This window comes from Ranitomeya variabilis, chromosome 2 (genome assembly GCF_051348905.1).
Source record: "Ranitomeya variabilis isolate aRanVar5 chromosome 2, aRanVar5.hap1, whole genome shotgun sequence".
In the NCBI taxonomy this organism is placed as follows: Eukaryota; Metazoa; Chordata; class Amphibia; order Anura; family Dendrobatidae; genus Ranitomeya; species Ranitomeya variabilis.
In genome coordinates, this window is record NC_135233.1 from 237,492,585 (window position 1) to 237,510,026 (window position 17,442).

The 17,442-nt window shown below is 44.2% G+C and overlaps 1 protein-coding gene across 1 annotated transcript in view; it reads left to right on the forward strand.

The window, feature by feature from the left end:
* LOC143805196 (ficolin-1-B-like) overlaps nucleotides 1-17,442 on the forward strand; it is a 113,858-nt gene that overhangs the window by 41,970 nt on the left and 54,446 nt on the right. The window contains exons 3-8 of the mRNA XM_077284174.1: nucleotides 346-459; nucleotides 5,263-5,316; nucleotides 5,934-5,987; nucleotides 14,559-14,612; nucleotides 15,184-15,237; nucleotides 17,075-17,128. Of these exons, the coding sequence (XP_077140289.1) occupies nucleotides 346-459; nucleotides 5,263-5,316; nucleotides 5,934-5,987; nucleotides 14,559-14,612; nucleotides 15,184-15,237; nucleotides 17,075-17,128 (384 nt within the window). The remainder of the gene's footprint in view (nucleotides 1-345; nucleotides 460-5,262; nucleotides 5,317-5,933; nucleotides 5,988-14,558; nucleotides 14,613-15,183; nucleotides 15,238-17,074; nucleotides 17,129-17,442) is intronic.

Below are 17,442 nucleotides of genomic sequence, written 5' to 3' on the forward strand. Positions count from 1 at the left end.
AAAACGACGCATTGTGACGGAATGCAGTTGACGCTAGTGTGAAAGTAGCCTAAGACAACTGACTGCAGCAGAATCCTCTCCCCTTCTTCCCTGTCTCCAGTTAGAACAAAAAATAACCAAGTCACATCCCTGGTATAGACATTACACAAAAGTTTTCTATAAAACTGAATTTTTTTAGCATCATGAAGAAAATGCTAACAAACAGCAAGGACAAAAATATTTCTGATTTAATATAATAAGTTATTTCATGGTTTAATGTTCTTTTCTTGAGTATTTGGACGTGTTTTTTAATAAATCATACAGTAACAGAAAATGTGACAAGCCCTGCTTTATATCTTCTCACAGGTATTAAATTAATGGGTGTTGGGCAATCAGACAAGCTGGCTGTTCTGGGAGGATACCCAGGGATCCCTGGACCTCCAGGACTGCAGGGACCTCCAGGACCCCAGGGACTTAAAGGTAAATCATGTAAATGATTAAAGCAGTCACATATACACAAATGGTCAAAATTGTTGGTACCCCTCACTTACTGACAGAAAACCCACAAATATCGAAGAAATAACTTGAATCTGACAAAAGTAATAATTAATAAAAGATCTGTGAAAATTAACAAATGAAAGTCAGACATTGCTTTTCAACCATGCTTCCACAGAATTTTAAAAAAATAAAATAAAACTCATGAAATAGACCTGGACAGAAATGATGGTACCCTTAACTTAATATTTTGTTGCACAACCTTTTGAGGCAATCACTGCAATCAAACGATTCCTGTAGTTGTCAATGAGACTTCTGCACCTCTCGACAGGTATTTTGGCCACTCCTCAAGAGCAAACTGCTCCATTTGTCTCGTGTGTGAAGGTTGCCTTTTCCAGACGGCATGTTTCAGCTCTTTCCAAAAATGCTCAATAGTATTTAGGTCAGGGCTCATAGAAGGCCACTTCAGAATAGTCCAATCTTTTCCTCTTAGCCATTGTTGGGTGTTTTTAGCTGTGTGTTTTGGGTCATTATTCTGTTGCAAAACCCATGACCTGCGACTGAGACCAAGCTTTCTGACACTGGGCAGTACATTTCTCTCTAGAATCCCTTGATAGTCTTGAGATTTCATTGTACCCTGCACAGATTCTAGACACCCTGTGCCAGATGCAGCAAAGCAGCCCCAGAACATAACAGAGCCTCCTCCATGTTTCACAGTATGGACAGTGTTCTTTTCTTGATATGCTTCATTTTTCCATCTGTGAACATAGAGCTGATGTGCTTTGCCAAAAAGTTCCATTTTTGTCTCATCTGTCCATAGGATATTCTCCCAGAAGCTTTGTGGCTTGTCAACATGTAGTTTGGCAAATTCCAGTCTGGCATTTTTATGACTTTTTTTTCAACAATGGTGTCCTCCTTGGTCGTCTCCCATGAAGTCCACTTTGGCTCATACAGCGACGGATGGTGCGATCTGACACTGATGTTCCTTGAGCTTGAAGTTCACCTTTGATCTGTTTAGAAGTTTTTCTGAGCTCTTTTGTTACCATTCGTATTTTCTGTCTCTTTGATTTGTCATCAATTTTCCTCATGCGGCCACGTCCAGGGAGGTTGGCTACAGTCCCATGGATCTTATATTTCAAAATAATATGTGCAACTGTAGTCACAGGAACATCAAGCTGCTTGGAGATGGTCTTATAACTTTTACCTTTAACATGTTTGTCTATAAGTTTCTTTCTAATTTTCTGAGTAGTGTTGAGCGATACCTTCCGATATTCTAAAGTATCGGTATCGGATTGGATCGGCCGATACCGGCAAAATATCGGATCTCGCCGATACCGATACCCGATACCAATACAAGTCAATGGGACACAAATATCGGAAGGTATCCTGGATGGTTCCCAGGGTCTGAAGGAGAGGAAACTCTCCTTCAGGCCCTGGGATCCATATTCATGTAAAAAATAAAGAATAAAAATAAAAAATATGGATATACTCATCCCTCCGGCGGACCCTGGACCTTAGCGGTGTAACCAGCAGCCTCCGTTCCTATGAATGCAGAGTGAAGGACCTTCGATGACGTTGCGGCTTGTGATTGGTCGCGTGACCGCTCATGTGACCGCTCACGCGACCAATCACAAGCCGCGACGTCATCGCAGGTCCTACACTCACTGCATTCTTAGGAACGGAGGCTGCCGGTTACACCGCTAAGGTCCAGGGTCCGCCGGAGGGGTGAGTATATCCATATTTTTTATTTTTATTCTTTATTTTTTACATGAATATGGATCCCAGGGCCTGAAGGAGAGTCTCCTCTCCTCCAGACCCTGGGAACCATACACTGGGAACTTCCGATTCCGATATCACAAAAATATCGGAACTCGGTATCGGAATTCCGATACAGCGAATATCGGCCGATACCCGATATTTGCAGTATCGGAATGCTCAACACTACTCCTGAGACAACTCTTTCCTTTGCTCCTCTGGTCCATGTTGAGTGTGATACCCACCATGTCACCAAATAGGACAGTGAGTATCTGTAGCCCTATATACAGGCCACTCACTGATTCCAAGATTGGAGACACCTGTGATGCTAGTTAGTCGACACACCGTAATTTAACATGTCACTTTTGTCACATTATTTTCAGGGGTACCATCATTTCTGTCCAGGCCTATTTCATGAGTTTTTTTGTTTTTTTTTAACTTTGTGGAAGCATGGCTGAAAAGCAATGTCTGATTTTCATTTGTTCATTTTCATAGATCTTTTATTTATTATTACTTTTGTCAGATTCAAGATATTCCTGTGACCATTGTGGGTTTTTCTGTCATTAAACGAGGGGTACCAACAATTTTGACCACGTGTGTAAATACATGCAGCCTATTCTGTAATGTTTGTATGTATACCTCATCTATATAGCCACAGGATAGGTGACAACCAGGGGCGTAACGACCGCGGTCGCAGCGGTCGCCATTGCGACCGGGCCCCGCAGGTCAGGGGCCCCGGGCCGGCAGGTCAGAGCAGGGCCGGGCTGGCCATCGGGCACTTCTGGCAAATGCCAGAAGAGCCGATGCCAGTAGTGGGCCGCTGCACTGTTCCTCCCCCGGAACCCCCCCAGTGCCGCCGCCGTATTTAACTATACCGGCGTCTATGACACCGGTATAGTTCAATGCAATGATGGAGGAGAGAGCGTCACCTGACGCTCCCTCTCCCATCATTCCCCGCTCTGCCTCTGACAGTACACTGCGGGTGCGCGATGACGTCATATCATCGCGCACCTGCTGTGTCCTGGGCAGACTTCAGCCGCCAGGAGCAGCGCGGGCAAAAGGAAAGGTGAGGAGAGTTTTTTTTTTTTCTTTTTAACGGGACTGTGAGGCCATTATCGGGGGGGGGGGGGAGATGAGATGTGGGCTGTGCTGTATATACCCCTGTGCCGGCTGTGCTGTATATATCCCTGTGCGGGCTGTGCTGTATATACCCCTGTGCTGGCTGTGCTGTATATACCACTGTGCCAGCTGTGCTGTATATATCCCTGTGCGGGCTGTGCTGTATATACCACTGTGCGGGCTGTGCTGTATATACCCCTGTGCCGGCTGTGCTGTATATATCCCTGTGCGGGCTGTGCTGTATATACCCCTGTGCTGGCTGTGCTGTATATACCACTGTGCCAGCTGTGCTGTATATATTCCTGTGCGGGCTGTGCCTGTATATACCCCTGTGCTGGCTGTGCTGTATATACCCCTGTGCCAGCTGTGCTGTATATATCCCTGTGCGGGCTGTGCTGTATATACCCCTGTGCTGGCTGTGCTCTATATACCCCAGTGTGGGCTGTGCTGTATATATCCCTGTGCGGGCTGTGCTGTATATATCCCTGTGTGGGCTGTGCTGTATATATCCCTGTGCGGGCTGTGCTGTATATACCCCTGTGCTGGCTGTGCTCTATATACCCCAGTGTGGGCTGTGCTGTATATATCCCTGTGCGGGCTGTGCTGTATATATCCCTGTGTGGGCTGTGCTGTATATATCCCTGTGCTGGCTGTGCTCTATATACCCCAGTGCGGGCTGTGCTGTATATATCCCTGTGCGGGCTGTGCTGTATATACCCCTGTGCTGGCTGTGCTCTATATACCCCATTGCGGGCTGTGCTGTATATATCCCTGTGCGGGCTGTGCTGTATATATCCCTGTGCGGGCTGTGCTGTATATACCCCTGTGCTGGCTGTGCTCTATATACCCCATTGTGGGCTGTGCTGTATATATCCCTGTGCGGGCTGTGCTGTATATACCCCTGTGCTGGCTGTGCTCTATATACCCCAGTGCGGGCTGTGCTGTATATATCCCTGTGCGGGCTGTGCTGTATATACCCCTGTGCTGGCTGTGCTCTATATACCCCAGTGTGGGCTGTGCTGTATATATCCCTGTGCGGGCTGTGCTGTATATATCCCTGTGTGGGCTGTGCTGTATATATCCCTGTGCTGGCTGTGCTCTATATACCCCAGTGCGGGCTGTGCTGTATACATCCCTGTGCGGGCTCTGCTGTATATATCCCTGTGCGGGCTGTGCTGTATATACCCCTGTGCTGGCTGTGCTCTATATACCCCAGTGCGGGCTGTGCTGTATATATCCCTGTGCGGGCTGTGCTGTATATACCCCTGTGCTGGCTGTGCTCTATATACCCCATTGCGGGCTGTGCTGTATATATCCCTGTGCGGGCTGTGCTGTATATACCCCTGTGCTGGCTGTGCTCTATATACCCCTGTGCCGGCTGTGCTGTATATACCCCTGTGCTGGCTCTGCTCTATATACCCCAGTGTGGGCTGTGCTGTATATATCCCTGTGCGGGCTCTGCTGTATATACCCCTGTGCGGGCTCTGCTGTATATATCCCTGTGCGGGCTGTGCTGTATATACCACTGTGTGGGCTGTGCTGTATATACCCCTGTGTGGGCTGTGCTGTATATATCCCTGTGTGGGCTGTGCTGTATATATCCCTGTGCGGGCTGTGCTCTATATACGGTACCCCTGTGCAGGCTGTGCTGTATATATCCCTGTGCGGGCTGTGCTGTATATACCCCTGTGCGGGCTGTGCTGTATATACCCCTGTGCCGGCTGTGCTGTATATACCCCTGTGCCGGCTGTGCTGTATATACCCCTGTGCCGGCTGTGCTGTATATATCCCGGTGTGGGCTGTGCTGTATATACCACTGTGCCGGCTGTGCTGTATATACCACTGTGCCGGCTGTGCTGTATATACCACTGTGCGGGCTGTGCTGTGCTGATTATGTATTTCTTCTTACTTAAGGTGACCAAGGACCTCCAGGGGAAACAGGAGACAAGGGACTAACCGGAGCAAAAGGTAAGATCACGTCATGGCAACATCTAATCCATGTTTTTTTATGTTGAGTTTTCTGTTATATGTATTTACATTTGTATGAATATTCCAATACTGGGATGGTTCAGAGCCTGCTACTGGTTACAACAACCTTTTCTTTTCCATTTGGTCAAACGTTCGTGTTTATTTCCCATTGGGAAGATGGAGCAAAGGTTTGAGTTTGGTGAACTCAGCAGACCCCAATATTGACAGGATCAGACAACGTTTATCTCATGCGTACAGTCCACTTTCCACTCAGATGTTGGGTCACATGTCTGACTGCAGAGAGTGGCTACATTGTTGTCTGTTTCCAATGGCAACCAGAATAATTTTGAAAGATGAGACTATGAGTGGAGGAAAATAAATAAAATAAAATCTACAAAAGTAAAAATATTACAAGAGTAATAAGTAATAAGTATATATCATACTTGTTATAGGTAACTTATATTCACTACTTATATTTGTTCAGACCAAGAGTATTGGGAACTCCTAACTCATATATTACTGATGGTGGCTTCCTTTATCCATTTAGAGACTACAAAATGATATGTGAAATCATGTTGTTACTGTTAACTATACTTTCACTGTTTCTTTGAATCTAGGTGATAATGGAGCTTCTGGAGAAAGGGGAAAACAGGGACCCCCTGGACAAAAAGGTAATGTCGGGTGTGGGGAAAATTTGCAGCACCCTTCATCATATGCATTTGCAAGGGCAGGTGAGAGACTAGAAAAAACATGCTTTCCTTCTGGACACAATGGTGCTTATCTATCAAATATTTCTAATTCTTAAATCATGTAAAATTAGAATAGTTGTAGATGCTCTTAAAATGCGCTGGATGTATCCCAGTGGTTCATGCTGTTTGATATATCTGATTTTAAGACTACCTACTCTAACTTTGCATAACCTAAGGCTACTTTCACACTAGCGTTAACTGCATTACGTTTCAAAACGTCTTTTTTCAGAAAAAACGCATCCAGCAAAACTTTTTGCTGGATGCGTTTTTTTCCCATAGACTTGTATTGGCGACGTATGGCGACGGATTGGCATACGTCGTGTACGTTTTACGACGGATGCGTCGAAATTTGGCGACACGTCATCTCAAAAAAACGTAGATTGTAACGTTTTTTGTCTCCGCCTAAAAAACGTGTCGCGACGCATCCTGCGGCATACGTCGTTGGCTGCAATGGAAGCCTATGAGCGACGGATGCGTCGGGACACGTCGTACGACGCAATACAGCGCTGCAATACGTTTTTTTTACACTGAGCATGCTCAGAAGCTGGATTTTGTTGCCAATTGGCCAGACACCCCCAAATCTATATAAACCTGGCCTGGGCCTTCAACCCCACATATGCCTGCAAGACCCAGAGAGGAGAAGACTGCCAGCAAGACCCCAGCCTGACACAAGAGCCAGCCACAGGAAGGAGCCAGCCACAGGAAGGAGCCAGCCACAGGACTCCAGCCATAAGACCTCAGCCACAAGACCACAGCCTGACACAGGAGCCAGCCACAGGAAGGAGCCAGCCACGGGACTCCAGCCACAAGACTCCAGCCACCATAGAGCCAGTGTGAGTATTGCAATTTTTGTGTGCATCTGTGTGCCTGTGCATTTGTGTGTGTATATGAGGTACTGACTACTGAAAGAGCTTAAAACCTGAAGAGAACCTGAGGCCTGCCATCGTCCTGCACCAGCCAGAGCCATGCTAGAGTCCAGATCCACCATGATGCCAGCCACTGTGAAGACCTGCAGCTTCAGCCAAAGGATTGTCAGCCTTTTGTATGTGTGTGTGTGTGTGTGTATGCGTCTTCTGATTGGGTTCACCTTTCTGCCTTTGTTGTACATATGTGTATTTGCCTAAAGCTATGTGCGTGCATGTGTGTATTTTTGTACGGCTGTGTGCTTTTGTATCATGTGCCTGCACCATATTATGCCTTTGCCAATTTTATGCCTGTTCATGTGGGAGGGTATGTGTCCATGTGCAGGATTGCATCAGGGTGTGGTCAGGATTTTCCATCAGTATTTGTACGCCAAAACTAGGAGTGGGTGATAAAAGCAAAAGTATGCCTTTTTTCGTGTTATACTTTACCTAATTTTTACACTCCTGGTTTTGGCTTACAAATACTGATGGAAAATCCTGACCAAATTCTGATGCGATCCTGAATGTGGACACATACCAGGCATGTTTTTTGTGTGCGTCTTGTTGATTGCATGTGCATTTGTCCATGCTGTAATTGGTTATTTGCCTTTTTCTGATGTATTGACTGTATAGTGGTCTGTGCAGCATGTGGTTTTTTTTGTTTTTTTTTTAAATCTGATGTGTTTTTTAAAAAAGTCTAGCGGTCTGCAGCTTGTGGTTTGAATGTGAGTGTGGGTTTTTTCTATTTAATAAAAGTGTTGATTTTTTTTTAAATTACAGTTATAACCATTTGCAGTTGAAGTACTTGTATTTAAAATAAAGAGCATGTCAGCTCCTAATTGTGATTTTAAAAAAAAAAAAGTGAAAAAAAAATTATAATAAAATGTTTATTAAAAAAATGTCCGTAGTATTATTTCATAAAGGTAAATTTAAAACTGGTGTATGTACCAATGGTTACACATGCAATACAGGGTTGGTTGAGGGCTAATTTTTTTAATAAAGGTTAACCTGTAAATTTTTTTATTTTTTTTTTTTGGGGGGGGGGGGGAGGTTATTTTTTTTCACATAAAATGTGTCAAATATATTTTTTCTTGGTGTTAAAATTAAAAAAATTTATTTTATGGGACATGGAAATGAATGGTATAACGTGCCACTTTTTGGGGGGGTTTTGGTGTTCACCTGTATGAACATTTCTGACATCATTTTAGTAGGGTGTTTATCATTGAGCATTACCTAGTTCAGGGGGTGGTCTAACTATAGATCCATTATACATATTAACAGATAAACCAGGACCGCTGCCCACCAGGACACAGCCGCTGCCCACCAGGACACAGCTAAAGTGCTAGAAGTAAGTTTTGAAGACCCCAAATCTGCTACTTCAATGTGTAGAGCAGATTGCAAGTGTCTTTTTAACTTACAGATACACCAGGACCACAGCCGCAGCAAGCCGCCTCTAGTCCCAACCAGGACCACAGTCGCAGCAAGCCGCCTCTAGTCCCAACCAACCAGGACCACAGCCACCAATCTTTTCAAGTAAGTTTTGAAGACCCCAAATCTGCTACTTCAATGTGTAGAGCAGATTGCAAGTGTCTTTTTAACTTACAGATACACCAGGACCACAGCCGCAGCAAGCCGCCTCTAGTCCCAACCAGGACCACAGTCGCAGCAAGCCGCCTCTAGTCCCAACCAACCAGGACCACAGCCACCAATCTTTTCAAGTAAGTTTTGAAGACCCCAAATCTGCTACTTCAATGTGTAGAGCAGATTGCAAGTGTCTTTTTAACTTACAGATACACCAGGACCACAGCCGCAGCAAGCCGCCTCTAGTCCCAACCAGGACCACAGTCGCAGCAAGCCGCCTCTAGTCCCAACCAACCAGGACCACAGCCACCAATCTTTTCAAGTAAGTTTTGAAGACCCCAAATCTGCTACTTCAATGTGTAGAGCAGATTGCAAGTGTCTTTTTAACTTACAGATACACCAGGACCACAGCCGCAGCAAGCCGCCTCTAGTCCCAACCAGGACCACAGTCGCAGCAAGCCGCCTCTAGTCCCAACCAACCAGGACCACAGCCACCAATCTTTTCAAGTAAGTTTTGAAGACCCCAAATCTGCTACTTCAATGTGTAGAGCAGATTGCAAGTGTCTTTTTAACTTACAGATACACCAGGGCCGCAGCAAGCTTGAGCAACAATGTCCTCTTCTGACAGCCCTCCTCCACAGCAACAGCGTGTATCGGTAAGTTAACACAAAACTTTTTTTTTTTTTTTTAAATTTCTTTAAATTACATTTTTATGGATAACTACATGCATAAATTATGTTTCAACAGGAAGCTGAATCAGATGAGGAGCTGTCAGAAGGGGGCGAGACGGGTGGAGAGATGCTAGTGGAGGAGGAACCAAGTGTAAGTAGTGGGGAAACAGTTTTTTCGCACATCACACTGCACCATACACAAAACAGATTTTCATACATAACTAAACACAGAAAATATATGCCTACATTACTGAGAATTTGTTTCCTTTATTTCAGGCTGCTGCTGCTGCTGCTCCTGCTGCTGCCGCTGAAGGTTCTCCCAGACAATCCCAGAGTCGGCGGACTCGTCGCCGCGGTCGGCTATCAGTGAGTTTTTTTTTTTTGGGGAGGGGTATTCTATTGGTACTTTAGTGTTTCAGTGTACTAATTTGTTTGTTTTCCTTTTTTTTTTTTTTTTGGCACAGGCTTCACAGCGTGCTCCCGCAGAAGAGGATGATGATGATGACGACATTGATATCGAGAATCTCATCGAGGAGGTTCGCGAGCGGGAGCCGCTGTGGAACATGGCTGACCGCAGGCATGCTGATACCGGTGTCACCCGTCGGCTCTGGGACGAAGTGTGTCGCAACCTGTTTCCAAGGCGGGAGAGCCTTCATCCTCAGCAGCAGAGCAAACTAGGTAAGTATTCACTTTCCAGTGATGTTTTGAGGTGACTGTAATGTATTGCATTTACCAATTTTTGGTTTTTTCTTTTGATTCTTGTCTTCACAGTTGGAAAGATTAGGAAGCGGTGGCGGTCACTGAGGGATCGCTTTAAGAGGGAATTCAATGATGAGATGAAGGCCCCGAGTGGCTCTGCAGGAAGGAAGAGGAGCAAATATAAATATGGCCAGGCCCTCTCCTTCCTGAGGCGAACCATGCTAAGCAGAGTGTAAGTATTCTACAGCCCACTAATAACCATGTTAACCTGTCTACTTAGTTTGCTTTCAGTCAGGGCTTTTTCATTCCAATGTATTAATTTCATTTGTTTTTTCTTTCACAGCACCTTCTCCAGCCACCGGGCGCCTGCATCTTCCTCTGGAGCGATCCCTCCTGAGTCCGCCACTGAGGGCCACGTCGGTAGGCCCCACACCTCTGTCCCCTCCTCTGACCCCTCCTCTGACCCCTCTGTCCCCTCCACTTCATCCGTCCCAAGCAGTGGAGCATTATTGCAGCCTTCATTGCTCGCATCTGATGCTGAACAGATAGCGTTTCCTTTACCCCACCCCTCTGATCCTGCCACCTCGACACCACCATTAGGTTCGTGGCGGCAGCGACAGAGGGGTCAGGAAAAGAGCTATGCTCCTGAGTTCTTGCACCTGAATGCATCCTTCCAAGGCTCTTTCAAAATTTTGGGAGAGCAAGTGACTGCTGGTTTCAACATGGTGCAGTCACGCATCAGTGAAACAAGCCGTGAAACCAGCAGTCGCTTGGATAGGCTGCATTCAGCTGTAAGTCCCGATCCGGCCAATATTTTTTTTAACTCCATGCTCAGGACCATGGAGAAACTATCTTTTGAGCAACAGATGCGGGTAATGAATACCTGCCATAATGCTCTACTGCAGGCCGTTAACGAGTCTACCCACACACCTCGCCACACCTCCACTCCAATTCCACACCATACCCCCCATTACCAAACCCAGCCCCAATACCCACACCAGCACCATTACCAAACCCAGCCCCAATCCCCACACCAGCACCATTACCAAACCCAGTCCCACTACCCTACCCAGTCACAATACCCAACCCAGTCCCCACAACAATCCCGGCCCCCAGACCAAATTACTTCCCCAATGTTTTCCTTACTCAACTTTTCTCTTCCCCCTACCCCAACACCACCCCCCTCTGGTCAGCCTCTTGGTTTACCCCCCCCCTTCCACTGCACCCCAAACAAGTAGGGTTTCCCCACCTATCGACGTGGTCCAACCTTCCTGCCCCTCCTCCTCTCATATCTCCACCCAACAGTTTCAAGATTTGTAAATACGATGTTTAGGTTTTTTTTGCAAAATCTTCCAAAAACAAATTTGATATTAAAAAAAAATATTTTTTGTTGGCAAAAAAAAAAAAAAAAAAAAAAGAGTTAAAATAAAATTCTGAATATAAAATTCTACTCTGTGTGTGTGTCTGGATTTATTAAGGTAATATAATAAAAAAGGTTTTAATAAAAACAAACACCGAACATTTTAAAGGTATAACAAAACGGTTTTACTAGCAAGAAAACCATGCTTTTTGGCCCTTTTTTTTTTTTTTTTTTTTTTTTTTTTTTTTTTTTTTGGGCAGAAACACATTTTTTACATAAACAAAACACATGGGAAACTGGTTACACAATCATGTCTTGCCACGGGATCCGCCCGACAGGTGAGACAAAATAATCGGCAAACTGGTCCCTCATCCTTGTAACTGAACTTGTAGAGCGAACTGAGCTGCTGCGGTAGTCCCACAAGGTGGTCTCCAACTCTTCATCATCCAAGGAAACGGGCTCCTTTGAAAGGACAAAGTTGTGGAGCACCACACAGGCTTTAACGACCTCGTCTATAGTTGTTGTTTTCAACTTGATAGCCGTCAGCAGAACCCGCCACTTCGCCGTCAATATGCCAAAGGAACACTCCACGACTCTTCGTGCTCTAGTAAGCCGGTAATTAAAGACCCGCTTGGTATGGTTTAAGTTCCGGCTACTGTACGGTTTCAGTAGGTGCGGCGACAGTTGAAAGGCTTCATCACCTACAAAAACATATTCCAGGGCTGGGTCATTGGTTCCTGGCAGTGGTCTGGCTGGCGGTAAATCGTAGCTCTCTCCATAAAGGCAACGACCCATCGGAGAGTTTTTAAGAACTTGTGAATCGTTGGACCGTCCATACGCTCCTATGTCCACGGCAAGGAACCTGCAGTTGGCATCTGCAATAGCCATAAGGACGATGGAGAAATACTTCTTATAATTATAATACTCCGATCCTGTTCCTGCCGGTTTCGCAATCCTTATATGTTTCCCGTCAACTGCACCCACACAATTAGGGAAATTGCAAATTTGCTGAAACTCTTCAGCACTTCGCAACCAGATTTCCATGGATGGTTGGGGGATATACTCTGGTTGCAAAGTGGTCCAAACAGCCCGACATGTGTCCTTCACTATTCCAGAGATAGTTGAAATGCCCAGCCTGAACTGATAATGGAGCGAAGTCATAGATTCACCCGTAGCTAGGAAACTTTAAGAAAAAAAAAAAAAAAAAAAACATATTAGAAAAAATTGCACAGACCAACAAGTTTTAATATGGCACTGTTAATTTTTTTTTAAGGACGGGACACCCAATAAAACCAGCATGAAACCGGTGTAAAAAAACAGTGGAATGTCCGCCAAGAAAACCCAAATTACATGCTGCAGAAAATAGTGCGCAATATGTCAGCGCAGTATTGTCTGCAGCATGTAATATAACATTCAAAATGACCAATGACAGAAAAAAAACAGTTGCATGTCATCAAACCCAAAAAAAACAAACAAAAAAAAAAAAAAAAATGCAGAAAATGCAACGCAATATTTCAGCGCAGTATTTTCTGCAGTCTGTTATCTAACATTCAATATCAGCAATGACATTTAAATAAAGCAGTGGACTGTCCGCAAAGAAAACCAAAATTACATGCTGCAGAAAATAGTGCGCATTATGCCAGCGCAGTATTGTCTGCAGCATGTAATATAACATTCAAAATGACCAATGACAGAAAAAAAACAGTTGCATGTCATCAAACCCAAAAACCAAAAAAAAAAAAAAAAAAAACTGCAGAAAATGCAACGCAATATTTCAGCGCAGTATTTTCTGCAGTCTGTTAACATTCAATATCAGCAATGACATTTAAATAAAGCAGTTGAATGTCCGCCAAGAAAACCAAAACTACATGCTGCAGAAAATAGTGCGCAATATGCCAGCGCAGTATTTTCTGCAGCATGTAATATAACATTCAATATCAGCAATGAAATAAAAAAAAGAGGCTTACCGCAGGGTCACCATCAGCCGCTCCGCCGGTGTGATGGCAAGCCTCATCCTTGTATCCTGTCTTCGGATGACATCCTCCAGTTTTGCAAGCAAAAAATCGAAATGTTCAATCCTCATCCGCACGTAGTTGTGGAATTTGTGTGGATTGTGCCGCAACTCCAGGTACAGAGTGGACTGGACACCCCGGGTCATCCGTACTTGATTAATCGGATGAATCCACAGTCGCCTCCGTCTCCGTTGCTGCAGAAGCATCCTACGCCTTTCCGCTGCCGCCTCCTTCTCCCGCACTATGATATCCAGGCGATTTGTCTCAAAGATAACGTCGGTAACCAAACTAGCAATCCTCCCAAGAACACCTTCCATCGCTGCCACAAAACTAAAACCCACAAAGATGGGCTGTAAATACAGTACTATATAGTTTTTCAAATTTTCCAGTAGCCAATCAAATTTTGGGAGCCTCCCCTTTTAAAAACGGATCTGTCGGAAAAACGGATGCAACGGATGGTAAAACGTATGCAACGTATATAACGCATCCAGTATTTTCGACGGAAACGTTTAGCGGATTTGCGACGGATCCGTCGAAATGCTGGATGCGTGGCATACGTTTGTCACCGTTTTTCACTTTTTTGACGCATCCGTTTTTTCGGCAAAAAAACGGATTTGCGACGTAATGCAGTTAACGCTAGTGTGAAACTAGCCTAATAGTTGGTTTACTGCATGCCTTTAATGTGTGCCACAATTTTGACACATTATCTAACTCCTTTCCTGACATTTCTATGAGGCCCACCTCTTAGTTGGACAAGATGTAAAAAGTGTTTATAATACATCATAAATAAGGAAAGACTTTTTTTGGCAAAAATTATACCAGGATTTTGGCAAATTTAGCCTGATAAATATGCTCAATGTTACTTTTGTTGATAAACATGTCAGGTATTCATATGGTGGGAGTCAGACTTCTTCAACTTCCTCAAAAATATCTCTCCAAACTGCTTTCCTATTACTACCTCACACTAAGTTACTGCTGCCTCACTCTCCTTTTACTGTTAACCTCCACCCGTCATGGCCGATCTGGTGCTTTACCCCCGATGGCCCTTTCCATCTGATTCCTTCTGAGAATGTCCACCCACAGTTATCAATCCAGTGCTATGGTCACACATGCTCAGTAGCTCAGTCCCACCACTCAAATCCTGGTTTACATAAACAATGCGGATGACTGACATTTAGATGGATCTGGGTATCATCTACTTTTATTCTGCCCTTGTCTTGTGTCTACTGACATTTATGTATTACATTATGTATTTTTTATTAATAAAGGTGACCTGGGAATTTCAGGAAAAGCAGGAGACAGAGGACTAACCGGAGAGAAAGGTAGGATCAGGTCATATAAACATCTAATACAGGGGGTGTATGAGGTTAGGAAAATAAAGCTACTGTCTTCTAGACATAGTGTCACTGTTCTCCATTGTCCGTGTGTGGTAATCATATGATAGGGTTGAGGTGTAATACCAGGCACAGCCTACACTATTACATGTTTGCTATGGTGCCACCTGGGGTTTGATTTCTTCTGAGAACATCACCCTATGTGTCTGGTACTGGTGGTCACACATGCTCTGTAGCTCAGTCCCACCGCTCACATTTGTGTGTATGTGTGCGCTGGAGGGATTCCTGCTATTCTACAGGCCTGCCACTAAGAATCATTACACTAGAATTAATTATATCTTGTCAGAATGTATAAATTCTACAAAGCCCCCAGTGAAGACAATTTTTAGATGTTCTGTCCAATTCAATGTATTGGTGACCTTTATTGGCCAAATAAAACCCATGTGGATGACTGGCCTGTAGATGGATCTCAGTATCACCTACTTACATTCAGCTTCTATGGATGGAATCACAATTCTATATAGACACTTAGTTTATTATGTATTTTTTGTTAATTAAGGTGACCAGGGATCTCAAGGAAAAGTGGGAAACAAAGGACCAAAAGGGGGTAAAGGTAAGATCAGGACATATAGATTTCAAATATGGGTGATGTAGGAAAACCTGGCTACCTTGTTCTAGACTCTGTCCCAGTGTTGCCCTGCAATCCCTTCTTCATTAGCTTTTTGTCATATATACCCTGCCCCCAAAAATGAGCATCTTGGCTTGGGTTGGTGGACATCATCGGTAAAGCATTTTGGGCTTTTCAAATAACATCCTACTAAAGAGGAGCGAATCTGTCTGTTGTAACAAATCAAATTCATTATGAATTATCCAAAAATGTCAGCATCTTGGAAATCTGAAATTTTCGAGATTTCACCCTCAAGAATTCAGCAAAATAACAGCCAGCCGTCATTTTGCTGCATAATTTTGAGGGCCAAGAAGAGGATAAAGAATTATAAGCATTATATACTCACCTGTCCAAAGGCCTACCCTCATCTGACCTCTGCTGCTTGTCTCTGCATCTTTCCATGATCCTTTCTTTTCCAGGATTGGCCTCACGGTCATGTGGCTAGTGACGTACAACAATGAGATCAATGATGTATGTCAGCCCCCACATGACCACAGGAACAGAGAAGAGGAAAGGAGAAGAGGAAGGGAACACAAGAAAGGAGAACTGTAAGGAAGCACAGGAAAGGAGACCAGGAAGGGAGCATAGATAAGGAGACCAGGAACTGATCACAGGAAAAAGCATAAAACTTGAGACTAGGAAAGGAGAACAGGAACTGATCACAGGAAAAGAGCACAGGACTAGAAACCTGGAAGAAAGAACAGAAAGTGAATACAGGAAAGGAGACCAGGAAGAGAGCACAGGAAATGAACACAGGAAAAGAGACCAGGAAGGGCACACAAGAAAGGAGACCAGGAAGGAGCACAGGAAATGAACACAAGAAAGGAGACCAGGAAGGGCACACAAGAAAGGAGACCAGGAAGGGCACACAAGAAAGGAGACCAGGAAGGGAGCACAGGAAATGAACACAGGAAAGGAGACCAGGAAGGGCACACAAGAAAGAAGACCAGGAAGAGAGCACAGAAAGGGAACATAGAGAAAGAGACCAGGATTGGAGCACAGGAAGTGAACACAGGAAAGGAGATCTACAAGGAGGCACAGGAAGTGAAAACAGGAAAGGAGGCCAGAAAGGGAGCATAAGAAAAGAAAGCAAGAAAGAAGTACATTAAAAATACAAAGTAAATGAGTACAGGAAAAGAGAACAGAAAAACAGCACAGAAACGGAGCACAAGATTGGCGCATAAGAATGAAACACAAGAAAGGTGACATGACAGGAGCACAGGAAGAGAGCACAAAAAGTGAGAACAGTAAGGGAGCACAGGAAAGCATAACAGGAAGGGAGCACAAGAATAGAACATAGGAAGCAGGCACAGGGAGTAGAACAGAAAAGGAGCACTGGAAGAAAGCACAGAAAATGAGAACAGGAAGATTCAAAGAGCAGGATGGGAGGACTGGGGAGCCTTGACAGCACAAAGATAGGTGAATGTATAACGTTTATTATTTCTTCACTCCTTCCCTCTGTTTATTATGCTTAGGGGTCTGGAGAGACTTCAGGATGCATTTTTTGGTGCAATTTTTAATTCGGACTGGTTTTATTGAGACCTAATCTAATCTACTTGCCGAACTGAGCAAATCTGTCTGAAATACATTTTCTGGTGATTTGTTCATCTCCACATCCTAGTATCTCATCCTATTTTATCTGCATGGTATGTCCGTTGTTTTTACATTGTATTATATTTTTTACGTCTCTGGTATAATGTCTCTGCCATCTGTTGGTTTTTAGTTTATAACTACTAAATACAAAATATAGCAGTAGTACATTATATATTTTTAATTAAATAAGGCAACCAGGGACCTCATGGAAAAACAGGAGACAGAGGACTAACCGGCCAGAAAGGTAAGATCACATCATGTAGACTTCTAATACAGAGGTTGTGTAAGTTTAGGAAAACATGGCTACTTTCTCCTACACAGCGCCACTCTTCTCCATGCCTGACTGAGCTGCAATATCAGACACAGCCTATACTGTTACATACTTGTTAAGGCGCCACCTGGTGTTGGTTTGATTCCTTCTGAGAACATTCACCTCATGTGTCTAGTGCAGGTGGTCGCACATGCTCAATAGCTCTAGAGGAGGATCAAAAATTATCAAACAATTGTACTATCTAAAAGATAACCTTTATTAAATATATTAAAATTCAATAATAATAT